The 27801-nt window shown below is 43.9% G+C and overlaps 1 protein-coding gene across 3 annotated transcripts in view; it reads right to left on the bottom strand.

Moving 5' to 3' along the window:
• Nucleotides 1-27801, bottom strand: part of LOC138300266 (VPS10 domain-containing receptor SorCS1-like) — a 2596073-nt gene that overhangs the window by 435436 nt on the left and 2132836 nt on the right. For all 3 annotated transcript variants that reach the window (XM_069239431.1, XM_069239430.1, XM_069239429.1), the window contains exon 16: nt 10314-10444. In XM_069239431.1, the coding sequence (XP_069095532.1) occupies nt 10314-10444 (131 nt within the window). The remainder of the gene's footprint in view (nt 1-10313; nt 10445-27801) is intronic.

The following is a 27801-nucleotide window of genomic DNA, read 5'->3' as shown; positions in this document are numbered from 1 at the left end:
CTAAGGGCCTACCATGCCCCCACGGCCACCAGAACTGGAGGGAGAAGGACACCAGCATAAGGGGGAACATGTACGAAGGCTATTGCATAGCCAAAGGCCACAATGAAAAAGACTCACAGAACTGACATACTTCAACAGGGGAAGGCACTCTGCTATTCCAACAAAGTTATCCCTACCTCAATGAGCACCCGACCCACAAATGGAACATACATCAAGATCGCACCTTTCCAGTGTCTGCTGTCCATTGCCCCAGCCAAAGAGTACTTTTGGCCACAACCAGAGCCCCAGCAAAGAAGTATAACGTCCAATAAAATGCCTGCAAACAACCCTAAGTGCTGCTCCATAGCACCCAACAGATCAGAGCACTCCACATCCTCTTGAACAACCACAGCCAGATGATCGAAGACCATTACCAAGGAGCATGCTAAAGAGGTAGAGAAAAGACCAGCTGTCAAAGTCAATGTCTCAGCAGTACACACACCTAAACCCAGAATCCACTGATCTAACAGAGGCAGCAGAGAGAGCATCGCACTCCAGAATATAGGCCGTCAAGCCGAGCAGGGTAGTCTAAATAGAGGCCAGGTGTACATAAGAAGGAAGATCATCCTCCCTCCAAAAAACAGTTATAATAACTGTACAAAGCAAGGGACCTGAAACAAGTCAATATCCTGCCAGACCCTTAGAACCAAAACCCAACAAGAACCATAAAGGGAATGGCCAACCCAGAGGGCTGAACTTAGTGGGGAAACAGAGCACCCCTAACATATGCTGTAGGAAAGTACGGAAAACACCAAGAGGACCACAGCACAGGGGCCTCAATAACCCACCAGTACACACAGGAAACAGATTTCCCCACAGAAGATGGTGATGGCGCCTCCAAACCAGGGGTCCAAGAATCATAGATAGCTGCCACCATCTTAGGCAGGACCTTTGCAACAGGCCACAAAGATGACACCATATAGCTATTTCATAAGGTGAGTCATGGGTTTGTCGATAACGCTGGACAGTGGCACGCAGAGGTGACACCGGCTGAAGGCGGTAGGAAAAGTCAAAGAGGATCGGAGTGAATGAGGTTGCTGCAAACTCCACAAAGAAGCGCTAATTGGTATGCCACAGTGAGGCCAGAACTGACACCTCATGAATCTCGGCCAAGCGCACCTGCAACACCTCCCCAGACAGTAGCAGCGTACTTCCCTCCCAAAAACTCAGACTGTCACAAGCCTATTAGTGGAGAAGAGGAACATCCTCTGAGGCAAAAGTAGGTGATAACATGGGCATTGGAAAAGAAGGGAACTGAACACTGACACACCTAGATTGGAATTCACAAACTTCAGCATGAGGGTCCGAGACCTAACCACAAGGCCACAGGAACAACTCGAGCCACATCCTAATGCCACAAAACTAACCAGAGCACATTAAATGAAAGGAACAAAACACCAGTATAAACATATGAGGGACCCAGAGCAAACATAAGGGCCAAAACACCATCCCCCACAAGTTCACAAAATAGAAAGAAAAACCTGCCCATACTGGTTCCTGTAGCCCAGTCAAATTGGCACCAAAATGCACTAAGCCTCACGAAGGTGCCAACCCAGAAGTGCAGCTCCAGCCACAGAAATACCGCAGGACTCCGTCATGGCATCCACAGGCAGTGATCCGTCTCCAGCCAAGCTGAAGAGCAGGAAACACTGCCAAGCTGGGAAACCGCTGCCCAGAGCTCCGCTCAGGGTGGGGATTTGAATAATGAAGCTCCCAAAGGCCATGCCGAGAAGGGAGAAGGGAGTTAAGTCTCCTGAAAGACAAAAAAGAACAGGACAGAGAGGGGATGTGGGCCGTTTTTATTTAGAGAAGGGAGGGGTCTATTGGAGGAAGGGGAGCCTCATTGGTTACGAAGGAAGGAGCGGGAAGGACGTGAGGTAATGTCTTTTCTTTATTACAAGGACCTTTAAGACAGGCTTATTTGCCGAATGTCAGGAGTTCAATGCAGACTCAAGTTCAGTGCAGGTACCAGCTATGCTATTCAAAGATACCCGGTGTAGCGCTCACAGCATTCAGTGCAGGTAACATCTGCACTGCTGAGGGTTCCGCTTGCACACAATGAAATTGATAGCAGTGTTGAGCAGTGCAGATACAGCTGTTGGCATCTTTCGTGAAGTAAGTGTCTGACACTGTATATATAGGAAGGTGACTATAACATCAACGCATTCCATTTACTATAATGTAGGAAAGGTGTTAGACATAAATCGCCAATTTAGAGCCACTAGTATAAGGTTCATGGCAACAGTACTTATAAAAAAAATATATATATTATAAGGAGTGAACTCTCACATTGAGAGAAAAATCATGTATAGATAGAGCCTAGTCTACTCACCTGTTAATAAACTCAACAACATATTTAAAAAAATAAAATAAAACAATAATCAGGGAGACTTAGGCCCAGATTTAGGGAAAGTGGCGCTTCATGTCATGAAGCACCACTTTTCTTGCGGCCCATTGCGCCCCCCCTAATGCCACCATGTGGGTGCCATATTTAACATACGGTGCACCATGCCTCAAGTTAGGGACAATAGCGTCATCAATTTTTACGCTATTGTTGTACTTTGAAGGATTAGCACCAAAAATGTTGGCGCTAATCCTGCAAAGTACATACAGGCCCACTAAAAATAGTGGTCTGCTTCCTTTTAACTACTGTTCTGTGCAGGCATTAAAAATGCCCCTAAAAATGGCACAGTGGAATCACATAGCTTCCACCGCTCCATTTTTGCACGGAACGCCCCCCTTGCATACCATTATGCCTGGCACAGGCATAACGTGGCGCAAGGGTTTACAAAGTGGCGCAATACAAGTATTGCACCACTTCGTAAATATGGCACGGCGTTTTTGCCACACTATTGCCACATTTGCGTCAAAAAAATGACGCGAATGAGGCGATAGTTGGCGCTAGGCCCTTCCTAAATTTTGCCCTTAGTTGCAATGAAGTTTTTCAATCTAACTTGCCACATATGAATTACGCTCTGCTACTAATATTTATTTCCTATGAAAGTTGATCTTTATCAATTGGGAAATTTTTCTGAAAGGTTGATCAGCATGTCCATGATCTAGCCTCCGAACACTGGTGTAAGCATCGATTTTCTGAGATCCAAAAGATAGATTAATTTGATTATTTCTGGCTCCGTGCTAGTAGTTTTACAGCCCTGGGTCTATAATTGACAACGCACACACTCGGTTTTCAATAAACACAGGCCACCATCGCATTTGACGACGTATATTCAGTGTGAAACACAAACTGTCTTTCTGAAGATCTGGGACCGTTCTGTGCTGCGGATCAGAGACTGCGTCTAGCAGCTTTTGGAAAAGGAGATAAATAAATAATTGAACAACTTAAATCAAAATGGAGCAAGCAGAAAGGACGCATACCTAAGTTCCACACTTCGGTTTCTTTGCACACAGCAGAACAAAAATACAAAATGTGCAAGGGGCTACATTGCATTACGAGGAATAATTATTTTCAGTCAGGTACAAAAAAAAATGAAAGCAGACCTTGTTGCTGGCTTCAACAGTATTCGTGAGGCGCTACTGCCACCTAGTGCATAAACAGTAGAAAATGAGTTACTGAAAACCAGATACGCATCTTCTGATGTAATTAATGCTGTTTTTCTCAATCTGGAATGCAGCGATCCGTTTTAAAAACAATTTGGGTGTATATATTGCATTTTGAAAGTAATATGATAAGAGTAAACATGTGTATAGGCCTTCATTTATTCCTTTTCTTATGCGCTTATCAATGGTTAGTTGTGTTTGTTGAATATAAGGTAGTCCATATGCTGAGGAGATAATGAGACAAAAAATGATTTAGCTGCAAATATCTGTGTGCTAGTTGCAGGTCGCAAGTCCAGTGAAGCGAGTGAAACGTTCATTAGTTTGAGTTTATTTAAGGATTAGCAGCGCAATGGAATATTGACAGCTCCATTTAAGATAATGACAGCAATGGGCTAAAAACACTGGTTAAGGCCTGCTACTTTAAACACTGCAATGCTCTATCTCTCTTCTTTGCATCTACCTAGGATAAGTGGATCGCACAGGTTATAGGGGAGAGGCAGAGGTTGTGGACGAGGGCATAGAGCGAGCCTTTCTTCCCCTCCTACGTCACAATTTTAATGAAGCCGGAGGAGACTGAAAACTCGTCCCCCTGTCCATTTTTCTCCCTCCCCTCTGCCAAACAAAAAAAAACTGTTTGGCGGAGCGGATAACAATCAGGGTTCGACTGCTACCCACATTCACAGTTCCCGATGTTCATGTTTGATAGATAACAGTGGTAGCCATGGGCACATTAGCACTTAAGTATACACAGCAGGAGGTGCGAACATCTGAGATCCGTCTGAGAAATGAGAGGATTTAAACTCCCTGGCCTCACTCACAGGAGGCTGTTTTTTCATATAGGTAATTCTGCCCTCATGGGACGGAATGTTCTAATAACCTTAGAGCCCACTGTGGTGAGCTATACTAGCCATTGAAATCCTGGTGCCCTGCTATAGGCCCTTGCATTTGGCCTGGGCTCTACAGCTGAAGAAGGCGTTTGATAGCTTTATGGTCTGCTACAACGGGCTATACTAAGTCTGTTAGGTTACAGTGTATATTCCCTTGGTATAATAGCTAACTATTGTTTTTGTGCTACCAAGATTTCACCTAGCAAAAGGCATTACAATTTAAATTCTTAAGGTCTGTGCATTGGCTGGCTTTGTCCCGACAGGGTTATTCCCTCACAAAAATACAAGGAGAGTGAACCTTTTTTAAGGTACAGCAGTAACGTGTAACATGTACACATGCCACAAACCACATGGACTGCGTTTGACAGACTGTGGCAACATATTTTATCACATTGTTTGTACACTATTGATTTGAACTGAACACATTTGGTATAACTCAAACATCAGTATTATGAAGTGGCTCTAAGAGCTTTACATAATCAAGCTCCATTTTATATCACCCTATTTGTGATATACACAGTCCAGGGCATGGAGCCTCCAATCCTCACACAACGAGGGCTATACATCCTTAAATCAAGCCTCCTTATGCCCCTACAAGAAATTTTACTCGGGAAATTGTCACACATAAGAGTCTTCTCTCACACCTGGTGCCATGTTTCCTAAATAAATATATAATTATCACACAACATTAGATTCTTCGTCATATAGAAGATGATGGTAAGCTAATTTAATGATAGGCAAGGAGAGTTCATGTAGGTAGATAACTTCAGGGGCTCTTTCGTGAACAACACAATTCACCTACACTATTGTGTAATAGTAAACCAAATTTACAACAAAAATTGTGTTCTGGCTGCATGGCCACAGAGCCAACATGGTGGACACTATCTTTTGAGCTCTGCCAACAACCAAACAGGAAAATATGCATTAAGGTCTTTTATAAAGGTCTCTCAGAGCAGCTGCTGCCTATTTTCATCCTGCTCCACCACCTCAACAGACTATCTTAGCAGAGGCCATTGTTTTGAGGGTGGGGTGGGAGGTTAAGCGTGAATCTGGATGCTATGTTCTGAATAACCTGGAAACACTTGGGGAGCTGTTTGGTGATGTCAACATACAGTGTGTTCAGTGGTGCGGTACCAGTTTTCAGAGTGGAGGTGCTACCACCAGTGTTATGTCATTGAAGTCACAGGGAAAGTGAAAATATGAAGTGTTAGGATGGAAAAGTCCTCTGCATGGTAAGAGATGTGTATCCCTGTCCGGAGTGCCCAACTGTGTTGTCTGAATCCCCAAAACTGTTTTCTTATCACAGGCAAACATTGATCACAGGTGTGCACATGTCTTATGGATTGCGGTCTTGTTGGACCAGAAGGTGCACTTAAACTGATGCCTTCATAGTGGTAAAAGGCTACTTTCTTCACCAAGAGTTAAGCAGCACAAGTGCAGTGCTGGCAGCATACATTGTAGTGATCAGCAGCAGTGAACATGTCAATTTTTTCCTCTGTTAGTGGAGTGAGGACTACAGGCTCCCTCACCTTTTCAAAAGTTCCACTGCTTAGTGCTTAGCTCACCACTTGCCTGCATCAAGTTAATGTGGAAGTGCATCCTTGGAGGAGACATACTGAATGCATGTGCGCTCGCAAGGAATACACTACACGAAAGGGTGAAGTTTGATAAAGTAACACACTGTTACAGTACAGGGAGACTGTAGTGATGAATAGTGTCCGCAGACTGTGTGTGTGCTGCATGTGGGTATGCTGGCGGTGGCATATTACATGAGTGTAACAGTGTTGGGCAGTGAGTGTGCTATAGGTGTACCTGTGACAGAAGTGCCTGCACTGGTACATTATATGGAGACCGATGGGTTCAATTTTGGGAAGCCCCGGCATGTCTAGTGAAAGAATGACCAGTGGAGGAATCTCACCAGACAGATGTGTTACTGCATTCCTGTAAGCAGGGTGGGGCAAGCACTGGAGAGCCAGGCTCCCCCTGTGCATTTCAAAGGGCTCTTTGATTCAGTGACAGATCATTAGGAAGGTGCCTGGACACATCTCAGGAAGAGAGAGATAGGGCTGATAACAGAATACTAAACAGCAGGACTGGTGGCCCAGGGTTAACCTTTTGATGCACTTATCACTTATCGTCACACCCATGAACCTTGCTGTGTGTTAATCAGTTTCAAAGTCTTCCTGGCTGTGACAGACATCCTTCAGGAAGAAGAAAGGGAAGAGATGTCCATTTCAAAGAAGCCGAACCCCAACACAAACAAAATCATAATCATATCCTGTGTCTGGAAAAGAACTACAAGTAGTAGAGTATGAGACCCCGAAATTATCATCTATCTCAGCAGATTGGTGTAGGACTCAATTCTCACACTGATCAGGCCATATCCCATGTGCCGGAATGAGATGCTGACCCTGTATGCCAAGAAGGGCTTCCGCGAACTGAACTTAGGAGTGTGGTGGGAGAAATGCACTCTCTGCACTTATCGGACCATAGTTCATTTGTTGTACTGAATCAGCAACCCCATACATCGAGAGGGCCACCTGAAGCTGAACTTGGGAGCACATCGGGGAAAATCTGCATCCCACACTTATCAGGTTGTCACCTGTGTGCCGGAGTGAACCAAGGAGTGGGGTGAGAGAAAGTCCTCTCCACACCAATCGGGCTGTTTGCCAGGAGGGGCGCAGTAGAACGTGGTGGGAGAAACCCATCCTCAAAAAGATGGCGTCATAACCCATGTGCCCGATTGCTTTAGCCACCCCTTATGTCATGTGGGGCAAACGTGCAAGGCAATATCAGGCCAGCGTGACTGGACTTGTGAGAACCGAACCGAAGCGGCGATCCCGTATTTCAGAAGGGGCCAAAGATGCTAAGGGGCCTGGGCCGCTGACTGATACCGAGAAACTGCTGGGACCAAGGTGTGACCAAACCACATTCTGTGGATTGCACCAAAGGAGGTCTGAGGAGCAATAAGACATCATTGGGCCTTCGGGGCCCTACAGGACATACAACCGTTGGTGCTGCAAACCCCTTGACTCTAATGACTGAATTTACTAGCAGAGTCCGAGGGAAGAGCTCTTGAGTATGGCTTACAAGTTTACATTTCGAGATGTGGCTGTCAATGAATGGGGAATAATACCAAACCCATTGCCCTAGAGGTGGGAGGACAGGGAGTAGCCTGACAACTACAAGAGCCTGACCTCAAGGGGATCGTGTTATTGCTTTTTGAACATAGCTTACCTTTGTATGTGTAGAGTTAGCATTAAAATACTTCTTTTGGTATAAAAACACGTTTTTTACTGGAATTTAATTTATTGTTAACGCTGTTCCTATGTTGAGCTATGAGTCATGTTCACTGATCTGTATCTGAGCTTCCCTGGAAGAGCCTTGGCTGCTCAAGCTATGCTAACTGAGAGGTGCAGAAGGGTGTGCTTGACCCTGTTGATCAGGAGCCATAGTAGGGTAGGCCTCAGGACATCAGGAGTAAAAGGCCTCAGTCACCTCAGTTGGTCCCAGTAGCTTCACTGTGACTCATGGCCCTCTGAACGGCATTCTAACATAAAGCACCATATAGCAAAAAAAAGTACAGATAAGCCATGCACACTCAACAGAAGATTGGTAGGAATCTGGTATAAGGATAGTGGTGCATTTTGAAACACACTGTCACAAATATATTACTAAAGCATTGTGTGGGAGCAGTGTCATTTACGGACAACACATTTTCCATGGAAATGGCCACTGAATTTGCAAATATGTAGTTTTACTAATACAACTATGCAGTACACAAATGAAAATGTGTGCAAATCTGTTTTCAGGGAATTTTTACATTTTCTTTTTCTTATTCTATGTGACCTTCTGTTAAGGCTTGTTCTGGAGCATTCACATTCTCTTAGCACTCCTAAATCCTGCTTGGGCAGCCATGCACTCTACAAGTTCTGAAAACAGAGGTAGAAAGTTGTACTTTAGCAAGTACAGTTTTTGATTTGTTTGATCCAAGCAAAATATTTGTTTCCATCACACTTCAGAAATACAAAAGGAAGTGCTTTATTTGTGCTTTTCTAACTACATATGCATTTTGAAATATTTGTACAGTTTACATTTTATGCCATAAAAAATTATATTTTACAGGCTTTTCCCTCAGACTCAAGATTGTTACATACATTACAGTACAAAATCCTTTCACTTACCAGTCAGAGAAAGAAAAGTAAATACCAATCACAATGTTAAAAGAATAACCATAATTGTTCACTAAACAAAGTGACATTTGACGGTACAGGGAAACTGGCTGAGATCTGACTAGGAATTATGATCTCTTGGTTTATGGCTTGGTTCAACAGGATAGGTGCAGGTCCTAAGTCTAGTGGTGACCAGGCCTGCGTTCCATAAAGATGTGTCTTTTTCAAAGAGAACCACATCTGTCTTGTGGGAGTTGACCTTCATCCATTTTGTGGCAAACATGCAGTTGATTAATTTAGTCTGGGTGTTGGATGTTTCATTGGAGAGGGACAGATGAGCTGGGTGTCAGCGGTGTATGAGATGATGTTGAGAGCAAGGGCGCGGACAGTGTTGACTAGGAGGACTATGTAGAGCATCGGGCTGAGCGAGGAGCTTTAGACTGGCTTTAGATCTGCTTTGCCTTCCATTCCTTTGGTGATGACCTTATTGTGGTAACTACAAAAGGAAAACCAGTCAATTCACAAGGGCCCAAGTTCATTATGTTTTCATGGAGTCAACAATATGCAATGAGAAGTGGGCTCTGGATATTTGCTATTACTATTTCCACATGCACAGATCATGGATTCACAGTCATGGCAAACATCTACAGGGTGGGTCACGCAGGTAATGCAAACAATGGAGAAAGAGCATTTCATTATGCAGTTGCTCCCATGTGGCACATGAATATGGGCAGTTCTCACTTTTATCATGTATGTGCACCCAGGATCTCTATCAATGCTGGTCAGGAAACAAATTTAAGTGGACCTCCTGATACAATATAGCTTCCTTAACTCAATGCTTATGCCTGAATAAGGATTTGTATACAAGATGCCAACATGATGTATTTCTGTATGTATACATATATGTGCAGCACGAGTTTTGCATATATACAAGCTCCAATATGTTTTCTGAATTCAACAATGTGCAAATTGTACTGTTTTCACAACTAATTGATACATTTCAAACCCGTGGACTGGAATTGTTTTGATTCTGGCCCATGGACCCTTATATCACTTCTCTGATGTCCCCTGCAAAAACATATGAAAAGCCTCTGTTGGACATTGTTTGAAAAACCCTCGACAATCTCCAAACCTTTGTTCTCAAGAGAATGCCAGGGCGGTTCACTGCCATGTAACACCATTTACCAGAAGGCATATTGCATGCTCACCTGGGTACATTTTCCTGCTACACATGGGATGTACCACATTACTTCCCATATCAACTGCACATGGAATGTTCCATATTATTTACCATAGCGACTAAACAAGGTGACCATATGAGAAGCACTCAAAGCTATGCGTCTGGGTTCTAAGGCCCCCAAAGAGGACACTTGAGTGTTTTGGCTCACTTATCAGGGAGAGAAGGAATGTTAACTGGCATTGATATGGCTGAAGTAGCCTGTGGTCCCATCACTCGTGTGTTGTGTAGCTTGAGAAGCCCAGAGTTCACAGTTGTTGCTGCCTCATGCAGTCATTAGAGCTCTGATATCTGTGCTAGTCACACACATTAGAATGCTTGAAAGGGAGGTCTGACCATCATTATCCAATTCAGATTATCCGTCTGTAGTCAGATGTGTCACAGTGACTGTAAAGAACATCAAATAGAGTAGCTCACCACTCAAAGTCTGCCTCGGTGCACACGCAGGGTTCCGAGGACATAGCACTGGCATATTTTCCCTGCATGCACTTCTTCTCTGATCTACGCTTCTTGTATGTCCTTTTGGCTCCCATTATGCAGGCTTCTCCCTGAAATAGAAAGCAGACTATGACAAAAAGGACCTTTCCATTCCGTTCAAAAGAGAAATACGTTTTAAGTTGGTGGGTTTTAAAAGTGGCGGGCAGAAATGTTATACCAGGGGATAACGAGGAAGAGAAGCAAGCAAGCCTGAAATGCATAAGGGGCCAGGATCTCTCCCTGCAAGAACATTTTGGAAAGAAAAATGGTTTCAAATGGCGAATTTTGCAGCATATGTTTACTGCAAATGTTTGAAAAATACTGCAAAAAGCAGGCTGTCAGGAAAGAGCGTCTATTTTTGATTTAGAAGAGATTGATATGTATCTAGTGTTACTACATACTTACAAGTCCAAAACTTCCCTGCCACAAGAGAGCATCAGAGGCCTTCATCATGTCTATGTGCCACTGACAGACACAAGCAAACCCTTGCACGAGTTGCTTGTGTCTCACTCACCAAGGACCCCACCACCGCCAAAACCAACCTCCACGACGGACTACATGCCATCGCCAACTGGATGGAGAAGAGCGGCCTTAAACTAAACTTGGACAAGACTGAGATCCTCATCCTCAGCTCCAACCGCTCCGCATGTGGCGACTCCGGGTGGCCAGCCACCCTAGGAACCGCATTAACGCCCACCAACCACATGCAAAATCTAGGTTTCAATCTGGACTCATCGCTCACCATGACTCAGCAAGTCAACGCCGTCTTATCTTCCTGCTTCAAAACCCTCTGCGTGCTCTGCAAGATCTTCAGATGGATCCCCACTGAAACCAGAAAGACGGTCACCCACGCCCTCGTCTGCAGCAGACTGGACTACGGCAACGCTCTCTACGCAGGAACCACGGCCAAGCTCCAGAAGAAACTGCAACGTATACAGAACGCCTCCGCACGCCTCATCCTTGACATCCCACGCCGAAACCACATCTCAGCCCACCTCAGAGACCTACACTGGCTTCCCGTCAACAAGAGCATCACTTTCAAACTCCTCATCCACTCCCACAAAGCTCTCCACAACGCTGGCCCTGCCTACCTCAACGAGCGACTCACCTTCCACGATCCCATCCGCCAACTGCGCTCCACCAACCTCGCCCTCCCCACCGTCCCTTGCATCCACCTTACTACAGCCGGCTGCAGATCCTTTTCTCACCTCGCTGCCAGGACCTGGAACTCCCTCCCCGTCCACCTACAACAGACCCAGGACCTCCTGACCTTCAGGAAACGCCTCATGACCTGGTAATTTGAGTAGTAGCAATCTCCCCCCCCCCATCAGTGACTTGAGACCCTAGCGGGTGAGTAGCACGCTTTATAAATGTTGGATTGATTGATTGTTTGATTGGTTTATACACGCACTGCCTATGGCACTGTTTCCAGCTGGGCTTGCAGAGCTTCTTTGATGGGGGGCTTTAATATGAGTGCTCAGGGTCACCACTACAGTGCTAGCCCGGGTTCAGGATAGTCTGTGTGATGCTATGCAAACTCTCTGCCAGTGACCTTACATTTCTAAGACAGCCTCCACTCAAACACATTCTGCCAGCCCCAGACTTAACCCTCCCTTTTAAAAACTCACTTAGCACATAGTAACCTCCACACCAACAAATCACCCCTCCTCTTCCCCCACCTGGGAATACTGATCTACGTTTTGCACCTGACAGAGCCCTTCACAGATAAAAAAAATCCACATACACTCCCCACTGAGCAGCACAACATTGTGTGTTTTAAAATGCTATCATGAACAAATGAACATGTGACCTGCATGTGATTGACATGGGCCTTTTTGATATCAGGTTTAAATATTGCTTATTCTACGTTGATAGCTCCCACCTATAGAAGAAAACCATTAAAAACCCAGGATGTCATTTACAGAGATTTGGTGTAAAGCAGCGCCGCAAGTCTTTTTGCTGCACTGCCCTACGTCAAATTGAAAGGGCAGGAATGTAACGTATTCATGAGATAAGGTGCATCCCTGTCCTTTCCGCCAGTGCACAATTTTGTGCCTAGTGCCAACTCAGGCACCCTTGCACCAAGGTACATGAGTGTCTCTGTTGCATGCAGTACTGTTTTTGTGCAAAAAGAATCCATAGAGGCCTTTTCCTCATTCTACGCGTGCTGCAGAACTGCAGCACATTTGACAAGAGGAAAAAAAATGAGGAGAAATGAAAATATTCTCCTTGTTACACTTGATCGTGGGAGGTGTAAGGTTTCGGCTCTGCCCCAGATATACCTGATTTTGTAAATCTAGGGATGTGTCAAAATTCATGGATTTTGCATGGGACTACCCACCGCAATGCCCATGAAATGCCTCCTTGATGCAGATTAAGGCAATGAAGAGCTTTGAGCTGCTTTCCCTTACTCCATAGCTATGAGGCCATGCAAAGCCACACAGGGTGGCTTTGGGTCACCTCACAGATGGGATTGTGAAGCTTGCCCCCGCCGAGCAACAAAAAAAGTGATGACCAGCGACACAGCGCTCTTATAAATAAACCCCTATTTCTTTGCTTCTTGTTCTCCCAACTTCCATAAAACCAGTGCCTAGCTTCAGCAAGCAAAGACTGCAGGGAGAGGATATCCAAAGCAGTGGTCTAAGTGCATACAAAAGTATGGGAACTCTGAAGCTGCGTACAGAAGAGGGTGGGGCAAGTGAACGTGGTCAAAGGCGTGGCTCAAAAAACCTAATTTCCTGTAACTGTTTTATGTTTTTCACCTTCAAGTAACTCCAAACAAACTGATGCACAGCTTCATTAAAAAACAAATCTAGCTCAGCTAATCAGTGGGAAATGCACTATTGTACATTATGAAACCTCTATAGGTTAATGCACAGCAGAGGTCTGTGTCTGTAACCAGAAAGTCACAGAATTGAACCCTGGCTGGTGCAGTGTAGAATATGTATGTTTAGTACTACAATGTCCCAGTCTGTTACATGAAGCACTGTGAATAGTAGAAGATAGGTTGCTGTAAAATATGCAAAAAGTTTAAGACAATAAAGGGTTTCCAAAAAATAGGTTTTAGTAATATTTAGACTGTACCTAGTGCAATTGTTTTATTATTGTTCTTTAAAAGTTCACACTTCTCAGCTCTGATGATAACTCCCTTGCAATACCACTCAAAAAGAATAAATCTATGTTATCAGGCAGCTTCAACTTGATTTTAACAAAGCCAATACCAGCTTCCAAGCACCCTTTACAATGGCTGATTAACACGTTGTGCACACTTACGCCCCTTTAAGGGAAGCAGGCACCCTCCCAGGAACGGTTGTTTAGCTTTCTGCCCCTCCTTCAGTTTCTCAGCACAGAAGACTCCCTGCCTTCAACTTTAGTTAAAGTATTTCATCTGTGGAAAGGTTGCCTTTTCATAACAAATGTAGGGGAACAGTATGGGCAGGTCTACCCCTCAGACACTGCCCACTTCAACCACTGATCCAAAGTAACCCTTTGTTTTTCCAATCTTAGACTAATGAAAGAGAGTGGAAAAAATATAAGGTTCTAAAACTATGCCTTGCAGTTTGCATACAGCTCTTTGATGCTAGCTTATAGCTCACTGTGTGTTATTAATATTGTAACTATCAGTTTCAAGTGTCAAAAGGATCTCTGTGACAAAACCAGTAAGCCAGTGACCTAGTTAAATAAAATACAACTCTGCGATCAGCATGGTACATGTGCTTTGCAGGAGGCTCATTAACCCTCTGTGCTACTTTAGGTTGAGTCTTAACTGCCATTAAACAAACCTCAAATCTCTCTCCACTAAGGGCCAGATGTAGCAAAGGGTTTTACCCATTTTGTGTCTATGTGAAAATGTGTTCGTACATATGGCCCTAAGTGCATTATTCACCACCGTTATCTCAACATTTGTTTTAATTAACTGCTGGGAAAATAAGGAGATCTGCAAGAGATGCCTTTAACGCATTGATGTTTCAAGCTACACCCTATCCCGCTTAACGCTGGAGAAGCGGTGTCTTAAAGCCGGCGGTGGCTGAGAAGTGGAGGCGTTGCATTAAAGAGTGGGGGAGTCTAGAAACTCGAGGAACATCTTAAAATGCTAACCTTTTGTGGCAGAATAATAAATGTCTAGAAAATGCCCCAAAGTCATCCCGAGGACCATAACCTGCGCTCCTCCATTCTTTCTCTTATTTCTCATTACTGAGTCTGCCTTTCTGTTGTTCTTTTCAACGTTCCCAGTACTTCCCAGTACTAGCGCTTAGATCAGCAAGGGACACACAATGCCGGGTCTGAACATGTGTTGCCATTTATCCATTAACAAGTCGGAGCAATTTTAAACGTGCCCCGAACGGTATCAGGATGTCCCAGCGATGTATGCTCAGCCCGGAGGCCTGTCTGTGCAATCCAATAGTGTTTTCCATTCCAATGGGACTTCATCGGCTCCTGGATGGATTAAGTAGTTTAATTCTTTTTTTCTTTGCCCCCTCAAGTCAATAATAGTGGCAGACATAGCTCCAGTAGTTCCCCACTGCAGAACATTCTGCGCCTGGATAGGTGGATGCTGGCCGCACCTGGATAGGTGGATGCTGGCCGCGCCTGCGCGCATGGGCCAGGGCACGCATGTGCTGGGGGATGAGTGGGTCAGCCGGGAGTTCATGCAGGGAAAGAGGCCACGTTAGGCACACCAGCAGTTGAGGGTTAGAGGTACCCACCCACCAGACCCACCGTGAAGAGACTAGAAACTCTTCAGTGCATTGTTGAGTTTTTTTTAGGAATCGAAGAGGAAGGGACAGAAGGGCAAGCAGCACAAGATTTGTGTGCATATATCTCAGGAGCCAGGCACAGCGCGTTATACACAATGTATAGCGACAAGGAGGATTCAAGAGTAGGTTAGGCGCGTTGTGCACCTCTAAGTCAGGGCATATCGATCTAACAACTCATACAGTGACTTCACTTCAGGGCAGTGTGCTTTATGTACACATATGATTATACGGCTCTGACTGCACTTCTAATTCAGGGTACAGAGCGTTTTACACATTTTACAACAACAAGGCTCAGAGAGCACATCCTGCTTCGTGTGCATTCCCGATCTGGTGCAGAGCGCGTTTTGCACACATTATTTTTTACACACTAATGCTTTGTTTTTTATCACAAGTATATTTACTTCTACTGCGTGGTGTCTTGAGCTGACGTAAAAGCATGGCCCATGATCATGCATTGGTAAAATGGGACTGAAAAATAAACTAGGATCTGCATGGGCATGGGCATGGGCTGCCTCCTCTAGTCCATATGTACTTGCAGGCCCTCTCAGAACCATCATCACCAGGAGCCCTTAGCAGTCTATGTCTGAGAAAGAGCTGCTTTCCTCACACCATCAGTCGCCACAACTGTTTCAAGCACTGCCCTTTACTTCCACTCCTTGCATCCCCCGCACCTCTCTCTGCTCCCTCTCCGCCACCTCTCAGTACTGTTGTTTTACTCCTAGCCCCCTCAACTGCAGCTCTGCTTTTCCATTTTCTGAACTAGGCCTCCACCCCTCCGCCTGCCAAGCCTGGCCAGGCCTGAAGGGTTAGAAGGGGAGCACAATACAGTGGGAATCCCCCAGAAACCTGCTCTATTGAAGGCAGAGAAAACCCCATTCACCACACAGGACCCAGCTACTCTCTTGGATCCCTTTTCAGTAATGGAGCTGAGTACATGGGTGTTTAGCCCTGACCTTCACTCAGTGCTCTGAGACACCTAAACAAGCAGCTGGGCGCACCGGGGGATCTGCACATCATCCTTGACAGCATTCACAGACAAGACACACTACTATGGACTATTTATTTAAGAAACACCACTGTATCAACATAAAAAGCACACCTGAACAATGGAAAGAAAAACTACACACAAGACTCACCACCTAATTTTCCTTGGGTCCTGGTGACTGGACTGCACCACTGGCACAAACACATAGCTCAACGTTGAAGGAAGCTGCTGGACTCCTCCCCAAGACCCCAGACCACCTATCAGACAGATAATCAACTAGAGTTGCTGGGCGGCAGTAAAGGAGATAGCGGTCAGTGACAGACCCACTCCTGCATTCTCCCAAAAGGCCTTCCCTGCCACTAGTCATTGTGATTAATGGATGTTTCCCCACCTGATAGAGGCTGGGTATTGTTAGGGGAATGTACACACCTACCATGAGGAGTACACCCCCAACACAGGATTGTGCCCAGTCAAGGTCCCACAAATTAGCCCCTGGATCAACCCATGGTAGCATGGCAACGAGCAGACAGGCTTAACTCAGGAGACAGGTATGTAAAGCATTTAAATACACCAATACATAAATACGTAAGAAACAACACAAAATAAACATTTCATACCAATTGATAAAAATTCACCAAAATGAAAAAAATCCAATATAGGGAACGAAGGATTAAAGATTTTAAAGATTAAAAGTAAAAGTAGTGCTTAGAAGCAAATAGCATTCAAAGGGAAGGATGCACTGCACCGGGACAAAATCAAGAGTTCCAGCTGTCCGCAATGTAGCACTTTTTACACTTACTTTCAGAATTGTTTGTTGATGCAGAAAAGTGATCCACAACCCTAAACCAAGGTTACAGAATTCGAGTTGTTCCTTGAGACTACAGTTCCCACAATGCACCTAGCTAAATCCTTTCAAGTCCACTGGACGCACTCCAGGCTGGGGATTTTTATGGAAGCACTTTTAACCTGCTGCTTCAGGGAGTCCACTCCGGAGTCCTTTTTGAAGCAAGGCAAAGTCCTTTGGGCTGTGGTTCCAGTGTACAACAGGTGCATCCCCTAGGTATGGAGGCTTCTAGGTTGCAAACCTGGGTTTCAGCAGGGCACTTCTTGTGGTTTCAGGCAAAAGATCTGAATTCCATTGCAGACCAGCCATTTTTATTCAATCATCTTGTGGGATAGTCACTGGACATCCTTTTCCAATGAGCCGCAGGGTGCGTCACCCACAAATATGACAACTTCTTCCAAAGTGTGGCATCTTCTTGTTCCTTATAGTACTGCACTTTAACATTTCAAGATGGGTGATTTTCCTCCACAGGAGTAAATTCTGGCTGAACCAACCTCCCCACCCCCAGTGTAGGTCATTTCCATTAACACCCCCTCCAGAAATCTGCAAATTCCTTTCCTAAGCCCACAATTCTATCTGTGGGGTACAGGGGCGAGAGAGCAGGCCTGGCTGCATTCTTTTCTGGCTGGTATCCTGTTGAAGCTTCAGTTTGATTCACCAAGTCTCCCCCTTGGTCTGATTTCACCACCTGCCTACCTCCCACATCAAATAACCTCTGCTCAGTACAGACCACTTATCACCTCATCAAAGCAGCCTGGATGAACCTGTTATGGTTAGCCATTCAGGAGAGACCACTAATTGGCTGGAATTTGGCTTACAGTAAAGAAAGTATCATAATTCTTTTTTCTGTACACATTATAATAAATTCAACAATTGTAAATTGTTGTGTGTATCACTACCATTCATTTGAGTCAGTTCATGGCATTTTTATATTTTTCCTAGCAATATTTAGGCTTGTGAAAAATATTTCCATGATAGCCTACGGAGCCAAATGTCTACAATGGGGAAAAATAAAAGGTGCAGTTTTTCCCTCACCAGGGCATATAAAACACCCTTTATAATTTCCCTTCTTATGGGTGCATGGCACCCTACCCCTTGTGCATCTAGTGGAGACCTTGGGGGTGGCATATGTAAAAATAAGATTGTTACTTTTGAAGTACCTTTAATTTCAAAATCGAATTTGCATACATTTTACATTTTAAAGACAGTCTGCAAGTCAAGGCTGCCTTTAAAAGTGACATCAGGCACACAGCAGTGCACACTCCAGTACAGAAAATCTACAGGGCCTCTAATTTTCCCTGCCCTAATATAAACTAGGGAGTTATAGGTAGTTTGAATCCCCCTTGCCCTATTATCTACTAAAGACTTACAGTGTCTGTCATTGCCAATTAGAATTATGAAGTTGTGCCATTTGACCACATACCTTTCGAATCAGAATCAGCGCACTGGCCCTGGGCCTGTTAAGCAGATTAGACAAATTTGTCACAGAGCAGAAAGCACAATGTTTCTTCTCTTACTTTTTTCTCCGCAGGGTCGTAAGGTGACGCCAATGTCGCTCAGTAACATCATCTGCCCTTGCTTAGCTCAGCATGCTGACCAAACCAACCAGCCTGCCAAAGCTGTCTCAGATTTTCATCCTTGTATGGTCAATAAATGAGTACAATTAGGAAAACCAGCTATTAGCCCGCACGAAAAGCGTCTTTACCAGCATACAGGAATAATTGCTTTCTTTCAAAATATCAAAAGTTTAAGATATATCCACGATTAACCTACATTTAAACCTATTACTTATTTTTCATTGCATGCAGATCGGCTATACTTAGGATGGACTTAAAAGAGCACTGAAAACTATTCTATCTGATATAAACAGGACTGAGTCCATCCTAGGTAAATAAAGTGTAGTCGAGACATGTTCAATACACATGGCTTGATTGAAAATGGAAGTTGTGTTTTCTAAAGAGCAACAAGTCCATTATTTGTGGGTGGTGTACATCTAGGTTTAAGTAGCTACAAGAGAGGCTACACAAAGTAGAGCAGAACAGCGCGTGCGTTTCCTTTCCAGGAACTCTTTTCAATGTACTACAAAGAAGCACAAAAGGGTGCCAAAAGGTTTGCCTTTGCCATGAGAATAAAATAATGCGTGATGTTTTCTAAAGTTTATGCTTTTATCGCGTAGCCGGTTTGGGATGAAGTCAAAGAACAAAAAAACATTTTTAGCAGTGCAGACTTAACATATATTTGTAAAATGTCATTAAATATAAGTGACTGCAGCTTGTTTACCTACTGCACCCGAGCCTCTCTTTCAATGTAGCTCCTTTATCTCTCCATATGCCATATTTTTTTCTTTCGCTTGCTCAAAATGCGATCCTATTTATTTTTCTCACTTTTACCCGCACCGTCTTCACACTTTCAGTTTATTTTTGTAATGTGCTATCTTTTGATATCTGCTTGCTTTCTCCTCATCCTCTTCTGCATCATGTGACTGTGTTCACCCGCTCTCTTTTTTCGCCTGTCCTCCTTTCTTCTACTCATCCATGAAACTTTCTTCTGTTTGTCTGTGTATAAATATGTGTTTGAGAAATGCCATGTTCCCCAGTTTCTTTTTTTTCCTTTTTTTGGTCCCTTGTGTTTTAACCTATGTGATACGAGATCAGCTGAAAATATATTATTGATAATGTTCTGTGTGTAAAATGGCAACCCCTCACTCTCAATGAGTCCTCTTCTGTTGTTGGCGTGGTGTCAGGAGGGCAGAAAGCAAAAATGGCATGAAAAGGTATGCACAGTTAAAAACTATAATTGCCCTCTAAGGGCATAAAGGTTTGCCTGTTAAAAATATGTTTTTCTGTGGAAATAGCAAGAAGAAGAGTAAAGCATGTCGGAGGTAGTCACTTAGTTTGGGACTCCATGATAATTCACTACATAAGGCAAGCACTGCACTTCTTTGCCTATTCAATGGCCCGTACAAAACCTAAATGACCAAAGAAACCCACATAAAAGTTCACTCTGGAGCTGCAGATGAGGCAGGAAATGTACTAAAGTATTTTGTAGTGTTAAAGTCTGTGATTCTCTAACTTACAGGCTTTAAAACTGCAAAAGTGTGTTTTGAAATGCAAAAAAAGTTACCCTGGAAGATGGAAAAGTCTTTCTGACTCGTAAAACATTTTGGCGAACCCTTCTGAACAGCAATTAGAGGTGATGAAAGGGTAGCCCTCTTATTGTTTACGATTAAGAATACTAGTATAGTATAGGAACACAATTGCAGTTTTCAGACCACTGATCAGTTACTGACCCAGAAGATGGGGTGGTATCTGATTCGCAAAATAGAAACTGCCCTCAGGTGGATTTGAAGAGGGAGCATACAGATGTTCAGGAGACGACTGCATGATCCCACTAATAGCATTCATTACAAGTCAACATTTTCTTTTTCAAAAGCAGGCCCTGCTTTCTTAATGGGATCAGCAGACCTAAAGAAATGTTTCCTGGAATGAAAGCAAAGAATGGATAGAATCTGCGGTCCTGCCTGCTCAGGTCCTCATGCTCACATTCTGATGGTGTCAAATAATGTTTCCTCCCTGATTAATATTCATTAGGCACCAGGTTTTAGGATCTCCTGCACATCCACATATTGTGATGTGACTGATTAATACAGCAGTCATATCACGACACGAAGCCCAGGTCACAAACAGGAGAGTACAATTTGAGCGTGCTGGTTTGCGACCTGGATTTTATACATCGGGTTCTTAATTCTTTAGATTAGGTTCTACAAGCTCCATATCCAGTTTAATAAAAGGAACGTATATAATATTGTGCAGGTCTGGGAACATAGGGCCACAGTGAGGCTTCTTTGAGTTTGCTTTCCTATTAAGTATTTATAGCATAAATCAGGAGAGATAACATGTAGAGCTATGCATGAATAAATGAATAAACCGACTTTTCTAAAGCACAAACATCCACCATTATATATCAAGGTGCTATAACGAGCTCAACAAGAAAAAAAACACTGACAACTCTTGGGCAAGATGTAACAAGCACCTCCTGAGACTCCCTATCATAACATAAAAAACCATGAGGTCCTGAGCCTATTTTGGGAAAAGCCACATTTTTAGGTCTTTCCTAAAACTAGCCAGATTCCTGTTGGCCCCAAGTTCAGTTAGTAATTTATTCCATAGCTGGTCCGCATTGGTCTTAAAAGATCTCCCGCCCACCTTGACCTTCCTGAATTTTTGTATATGAATCAGGTTAGCTGACGCAGAGCGTACTTTTGTGTTTGGCCTATAGGAGTCAAACTTCTTTTGCAACAGCAATAGTCCATTTCCATTTACCTCCTTGTGGACTATACAAAGAGCCTTGAATATAATTAATTTCTCCAAAGAGAGCCAATGTAGTGGTTTGAAGGCTGCCGATGAGGAGTCCATTCAAGTTTTATTCAGGGCAAGTTTTTGTACCCTGAAGAGTCTACTGATCAAATATACCGGCGCCCCAAACAGCAATGCATTGCAGTAGTCCAATCTACTCAAAATTGTCCCTTGGATCACCAATTTGCTTGCAGGCTGAGGCAGTTAATAGATAATTTTCCTCAAATCTCCCAATAGCCCAAAACAAGTTGCTGCTGTTTTATCTAAGTACGTTTCTAGGGAGAACCTTTTATCTATATAAATGCCCAGGTATTTTTTTTTCAAATATCTTAATGGCATTTTTCAATATTAAACGGCATATCTATATCTAAATTTTACAGGTTACATTATCAAATGCAGTAATATAAGTAGATAATTGAATTAGCACGGTATTGTTATATAACATTTCGTAGTATCAGTTTAGTTGTCATGCGCGTATTCTGTCGGCTTTTTCTCCATTTCCCCACATTTCAACTGCAACCTTCAATAACTATTATATTACTGTAGTCTCTATTATTACTATATATGCATCTCCTTTTATTTTTCTCTTTTCCCCTCTTTGGTTTCTGTGATCCTCAATCAAAGGCATAGTTATACTTCAGTTAGGTTGATCTTCAGTGTAGATATATATCCTTCATTAGAATACACAGCCACCGAGCTGGTAGTAAGTGTCAATGCAGCAAGTATAAGAGTGTTTTTTCATTTGGAAGGGATGAAGAGTTCCATTACTGTGGCCAAGACTAAGATACACAATAAGAAACAGTAAATAGGCAGAAAAAAGAGCAAACTGTTAATTCTAATTAAGAAGAGTCAAGTAATAGATAATATGCAGACTTTTGGGCAAGTCAGTAATATTACTTAGACTAATACTTGATTACTGGAACTCGAAATCTCAGAATGAGGTATACATTAGGTAGACCTCAGATCCTGAGGGCAGGACATGCCATCACTAGTGTTGAAGGAGGCAATATGGACTATCATGACCATCTCCAACTACTTCCAGGCCTTCCTTCCGTTACTTCCACAACACATCCCCTTGAAGGGTCTACGCTCGTTGGCGTGTACGTTTAGTAGGAGCCCTTCCCATTGTCAGATTTGGTGTCTAGATCTGGTTACAACCATTATTCCAGTATCTCTGTCTAGAGATGTGCTATAAGGTGCCTTCTGATCCCCTTGCTGTCTTCTTTCCTAAAATACTCGTTCTTTTGCCCCTGTCCACTTCATAGCATCTTTTTCCCTTTCATCTTAACTGGGACATCTGGCCAATTTCCAGGCCATTGTAATGCACCTCCTCACCAGGGACAATGCTAAATCTATGAACCAGGACCCAACCTTGCACCTCCTAGGTCTAAGGAAGTTACCCACCAAACAGATGCCAATGGTGTGTGGGAGCAAGCGTCCAAGTGTGAGGTGTATTCTACAAATTACCACCCCTCAAAAAACCTGTCAGGGATAACATCCCCAAGTCATGTAATAGAAGTCTGCATCTAAAATTCCACATCTTGGCCAACCTTGGGCATCCCCTCCACATATTACCTGTAGCCTATGCGGCATCAAATAGGCCATATGTAGGAAGATTAATTGAATGTATTGAAGCCTATTGATAAGTGAGACCGTCTTGGTGTATGCAATCATCCTGCTCCAGTCTCTATCCAAGATCTCTTTCCCGAAGATCCCCTCCCATTTAGCCTTTACCGCTGTTAAGGTGTACATCCCATCTCAGTAAGTGCTTTGTAGAACTAGGTAATCAACCTTCTAGCTGAGCCCAATGATAGAAGAAGCTGAAGCATAGTGCATGTGGGGGGTTCCTTCTGACAAAAGTTCCATAGGTCTGCGAAGGATCACACCATGGCCTTGTTGGTCAGGGAGTGACCACTGGGCAGGCTGTGGGTGTCTAAAGGATCTATCATCGGGTTGAGCCCACCTTCTTGAAAGCAGTTGCCAACTTTCACCAATCCAGCAGCAAACCAACTCAAAAGCCGGGATGCTGTTAAATAAGTACAAGGTCGCCATGAGGAAGGCCCAGTATATGTAGCCTGGGGGCATGCACTACTGGCCTTCGAGTCCTCACTTGACATCTCTTCCAAGTAGTTAAGGCCACTTTGGGTAATGTGGTTGGATGTGAAATTGGTACGTCTGTTCTCAGTAACCGTGGCAGTAAGAAGCCCTGATGAGGGGACAAGCCTATCTGATCTAACACGCCCCAGTGGGCATCCCCAAGCCATCTGGCAATCCACTGTAACTGTGCTGCCAAATAATGTAACTCGAAGTCTGGGACTCCCAATCCTCCTTTTTCAGGTGGGCTTCTCATAATTGCGAGCAACACTATGTCTGCCCCTGTCTCATATGAGTTCCCTGATTAATGCATCCACCTGTCAAAACCACACCTCTGGGACGCTAATTGGTATGTTTGCAAAAAATAAAGAAGGCAGGAGAACACCACTATTTTAGTTATTGCTATTCAAGCCATCATGGACAATTTTAGTGATCTCAGAAAAGAACATTACTCTTAAAGGAGTGATACGCTCTTCCCAAGTTTCCTTCGTATACATCTTCAATAGTGTGGTAAATCTGAATGCTAAAATATCTGAAGGAGGAGGGTTCCCATCGGAGTCCCATTGGCATGTGCTGTGGGCACTGGGTATCTTTAGTACTGGGAAATAGGCAGGTCTTTGCTCAATTCAGCAGCAAGTCAGGCACTCTACCAAATTCCTCTAGTCTCCCAATGGCTTAATTCACCCCATTACTACCTTTTACCAAATACAATAGGTCATCTGTGTACAATGAGATTACATGGCTGTGTCCGTCCACTAGCAATCCTGCTTCTGCACCATCTTCCTGGAACCAGGCTGCCAATAGTTCTTTTGCCAGCGCAAATAACAGGTGATAATGGACAACCCTGCCTAGTCCCTCAATGGACATCATATGCAGAGGAGACATTGACCCCAGTCTGTACTGTAGCAGTTGGTTCAGTATACAGCAGCTTCACCCATCTTATTCAGCAACTCTCCTAAACCCGTTTGCTGAATAACCTTAGTCAGGAAGCCCCAGCATAGAGAATCAAAAGCTTTCTTGCGATCCACTGACATTAGTGTGGCCTCGGCCTGGGACCGCACATCTTGGTGCTGCAAAACGTGGGAGAGTCTATGCAGGTTAAAGGAGGTGTTCCTTCTTGGGATAAAACCGTTCTGCTCTCTGTGCATGAGTGTCTACATATAGGCAATAATTCTGTTTGCCAAAACCTTGCTAAATATTTAGAGGTCCATATTCAACATAGAAAATGGACGAAATGCTGAACGGTTCGTCTTAGGGAGAGGGACCACCAATGCACTCCTAGCAGATTCCGGTAAACAACCCCTTTCTAATGAGGTAGCATATACGCATTCCAGTGTTGATGTCAAAATATCTATGTATGTCATATAAAATTCAGGAGGAAGGACGTCTGGCCCAGGTGTTTTTCCCTTGGCCATCTCCCTGATTACCTGATGTTTTTCCAGAGCAGTGGCCGGACTCCCCAGTGCCCCAGCCACTCCTTGAGTCTGAAACTGCACTCTATCGAGGAATGTTTCTGGAGTGTGGTCAGATAGGGCCTCCTGTTGTCTGTAAACAGCATCATAATACGTTCTAAATTCGTCATTAATATAACTTGGGGAGTATATATGTTCTGCAGTTGTGGTAGTTAAGTGTAATAGGAGTGCCCTGCAGTTCAGGATGGATCAGCCAGGCTGATAAGCGTCCGGATTAGCCTTCTTCCTCCTGAGTTTTAACCACATAATCCTTATAATTGATGTTTCTCAGCCTGCCAGAAATTCACTGTGTTTTGTATGTGCCTCTCGCAATCGCTGACTAGTGAGGGAGTCAGACCTCTATGTCCTCTCTTTTTGATGGATGGAGGCTTCAAGAGTTTTCAGTTCCCCCTATAGTTCTCTGCAAACTCCCATGGTTTGACCCATGCATTGCCCCACACCACCACCTAAAAGGTCTCCCATTTTACTACAATAGAATAGGCAGACTCTTGATTTGCTGTAATCTGTAATAGCATTGTCCAAGGACTCCCTACAACTGGTGTCTTCAAGTGCAGCAGGCTGCAACCACCATAGGGGTGTCGCTGGCCTGGCCCACAGTGGAGCCAGTGTTAGAAGAAGAGGGCTATGATCCAAGAGGGTATGTCACAGATAATCTGTAGTCCACACTGAGTGACAAGCCCACACAGAGCACAACAGTCTATCTAGTCTGGTATGTAAAGTATATATGTGAGAGTAATATGAGTAGTCCTGCTCTTGACCATGTTGGAGACGCCATATGTCAGTGAGGGCTCAATGTTGTAATATATACTTGAACCCCAAGGCCATTCGAAAGTTGGGAGCTCGCTACAATGGTAGAGTGGAGTGGTCGAGCTGGACATTCTCTACAGTTAAAATCCCCTGCTAGCAAAATATCCCCCCTCATCATCATGCCCAATTGAGCCGACAAAATCTGTAAAAATACGAGTTGATCTTAGTTGGGTGAATAAATGCTTCCCAGGGTGACTTCCTTCCCCAAAAGTCTACCAGTGATTAGTACTTAACTCCCCTCCTTATCAATAAGTTCTTGAAGGAGTTCAAAGTGGACACCTGGCCTGACTCAAGGTAGCAAAGAGTTGTCCATGCCATCTAAGTTACAATCAAGCAATATCCACCCCCTTTGTGTGTTTCTTGCAACATTGCTATATGTACACTTCTGCGGCACAGTTCTTGGTATACTTCATAACGCTTTGCTGCAGACCCTAGATGCCAGACATTCCAAGTCATGCATGGTACATTCTGTGGTTTATTAGCAATATGTCAGTGGAAAGTCGAAATCGCCATTTAGTTACTGGCCCCATCCCAGGTCCTAACACCTTATTGAATCACTTAGAACAGTTCCTGAGTCATTGAAAAATAAACCAAAACCCCATGTTTTACTCCCCAACCCCAGGGCTGAATGGCAACGGCCTTCCGCCCAGGCACATCAATTTTTTTTAAAGGAAAGCATGTCTCATGCATTATTTATTTGTGCACCCCTGTGTGTCATAAGTGGAAGCAATGGACATTTTTGAAAAGATGACTGATGTTATAGATGCAATATGTGGAAGAGCGGCCAAGATGAGAAATTTAGTGGATACGCCTTTAGTGGGGCATTTGGCATGTTCAAGGTAGAGGTTTCCCTTTTGTTCACTATACACAATCCATGGTCTTGCCATGTGAACACATTGCACACAGATTAAGCCCCATAGCCTGAGTGCTATTCAAATGGCATAATAATCTGTGTGCTTAGTATAACCATGACAGCCTTAGCCTATGCCTTGTATACAACTTGCACAAGCGCATCACATGCTCCAATGCCCTCTGCGCAGTACATACCACTGTAACACTAGGTCTAGAAAATGAATTTCCTCTAGTTGTTTTAAAAATGTGACTTTATCAAAACCTTTAGATCAGGAAAGTCAGAAGTCTGTGAGTGAATCCTGTAAACATAATAAGTAACCTCAACATAATCATTCTTAGGTGACCTGAGATTTTCTTTTGAGTTTTTCTTAGAGCAGGCAAAGTTATGGAAAAAAACAGCTATCTCGATTCATTATGGACCTGAAGATTGTCTCTTATCTACAGAGTATATATCTAAGACTCTAATTTAATATATGCATTCAAATCTGCCATAAATGGTTTAGGTTATGATTTGGAGATAGTAACACAATCTACAAAGTCACGTATGTGGGTATTGACACATCTTTTGAGTTTTCCTTCCCAAGTTTAAACACTTGCAAAGTTTGTCCCAAAAAAGTTTGATGCAACTGTGTTACCAGAATGAGAGCAAATATAGAATACTTTCAAAAGTCAAAAGAGGTGTGTAGGGGGAGGCGTGGATTTTGCCAAAACCAAAAAATAAGGGCCTCATTACGAGTGTGGCGGTCGGAGGACTGCCACACTCACGTTGATGGTCTGACTGCCCAATTACAATTTGGCGGGCAGACCTGCCTAAAGACCGCTGCCCCCAACAAGATCAAAGATCCCAACGAGGTGATGACAGTCGGGCTTGTAACCAGCCATGGTGCCGTTGTACTCAGTGCCACCTGGCTGATTACAACCCCACAGGGACCTCGCCATAAAAAGGCTGGTGAAAAGACAGTGCAGGGGGCCCCTCTGCCCAGCACCATCAAAATGTGCACTGTCTGCTTTGCAGACAGTGTGTATTCCCAGGGTGCTGGAGTGCCTGAATATTGGCCTCTGCTTCCTTAAAGGAGCTGAGCCTAATATCCTAGCACTGTTCCTGCTGCCGCTGGAACATTGTAATACGCTCAGGGGGATGTCACCGCCATGGCGGTGGCGTCCTCCACACGGCTTTGGGGGTCCCATGGTGGGACCTCCAAAGTCATAATCAGGTCCTAAGTATTTTCCCCTGTAGAGAAAAATCTTCATGATTAAATATC

This window comes from Pleurodeles waltl, chromosome 6 (assembly GCF_031143425.1).
Source record: "Pleurodeles waltl isolate 20211129_DDA chromosome 6, aPleWal1.hap1.20221129, whole genome shotgun sequence".
NCBI lineage: Eukaryota > Metazoa > Chordata > Amphibia > Caudata > Salamandridae > Pleurodeles > Pleurodeles waltl.
Note: the sequence above shows the minus strand (reverse complement) of the source record. Positions and strands in the feature narration are given on the sequence as shown.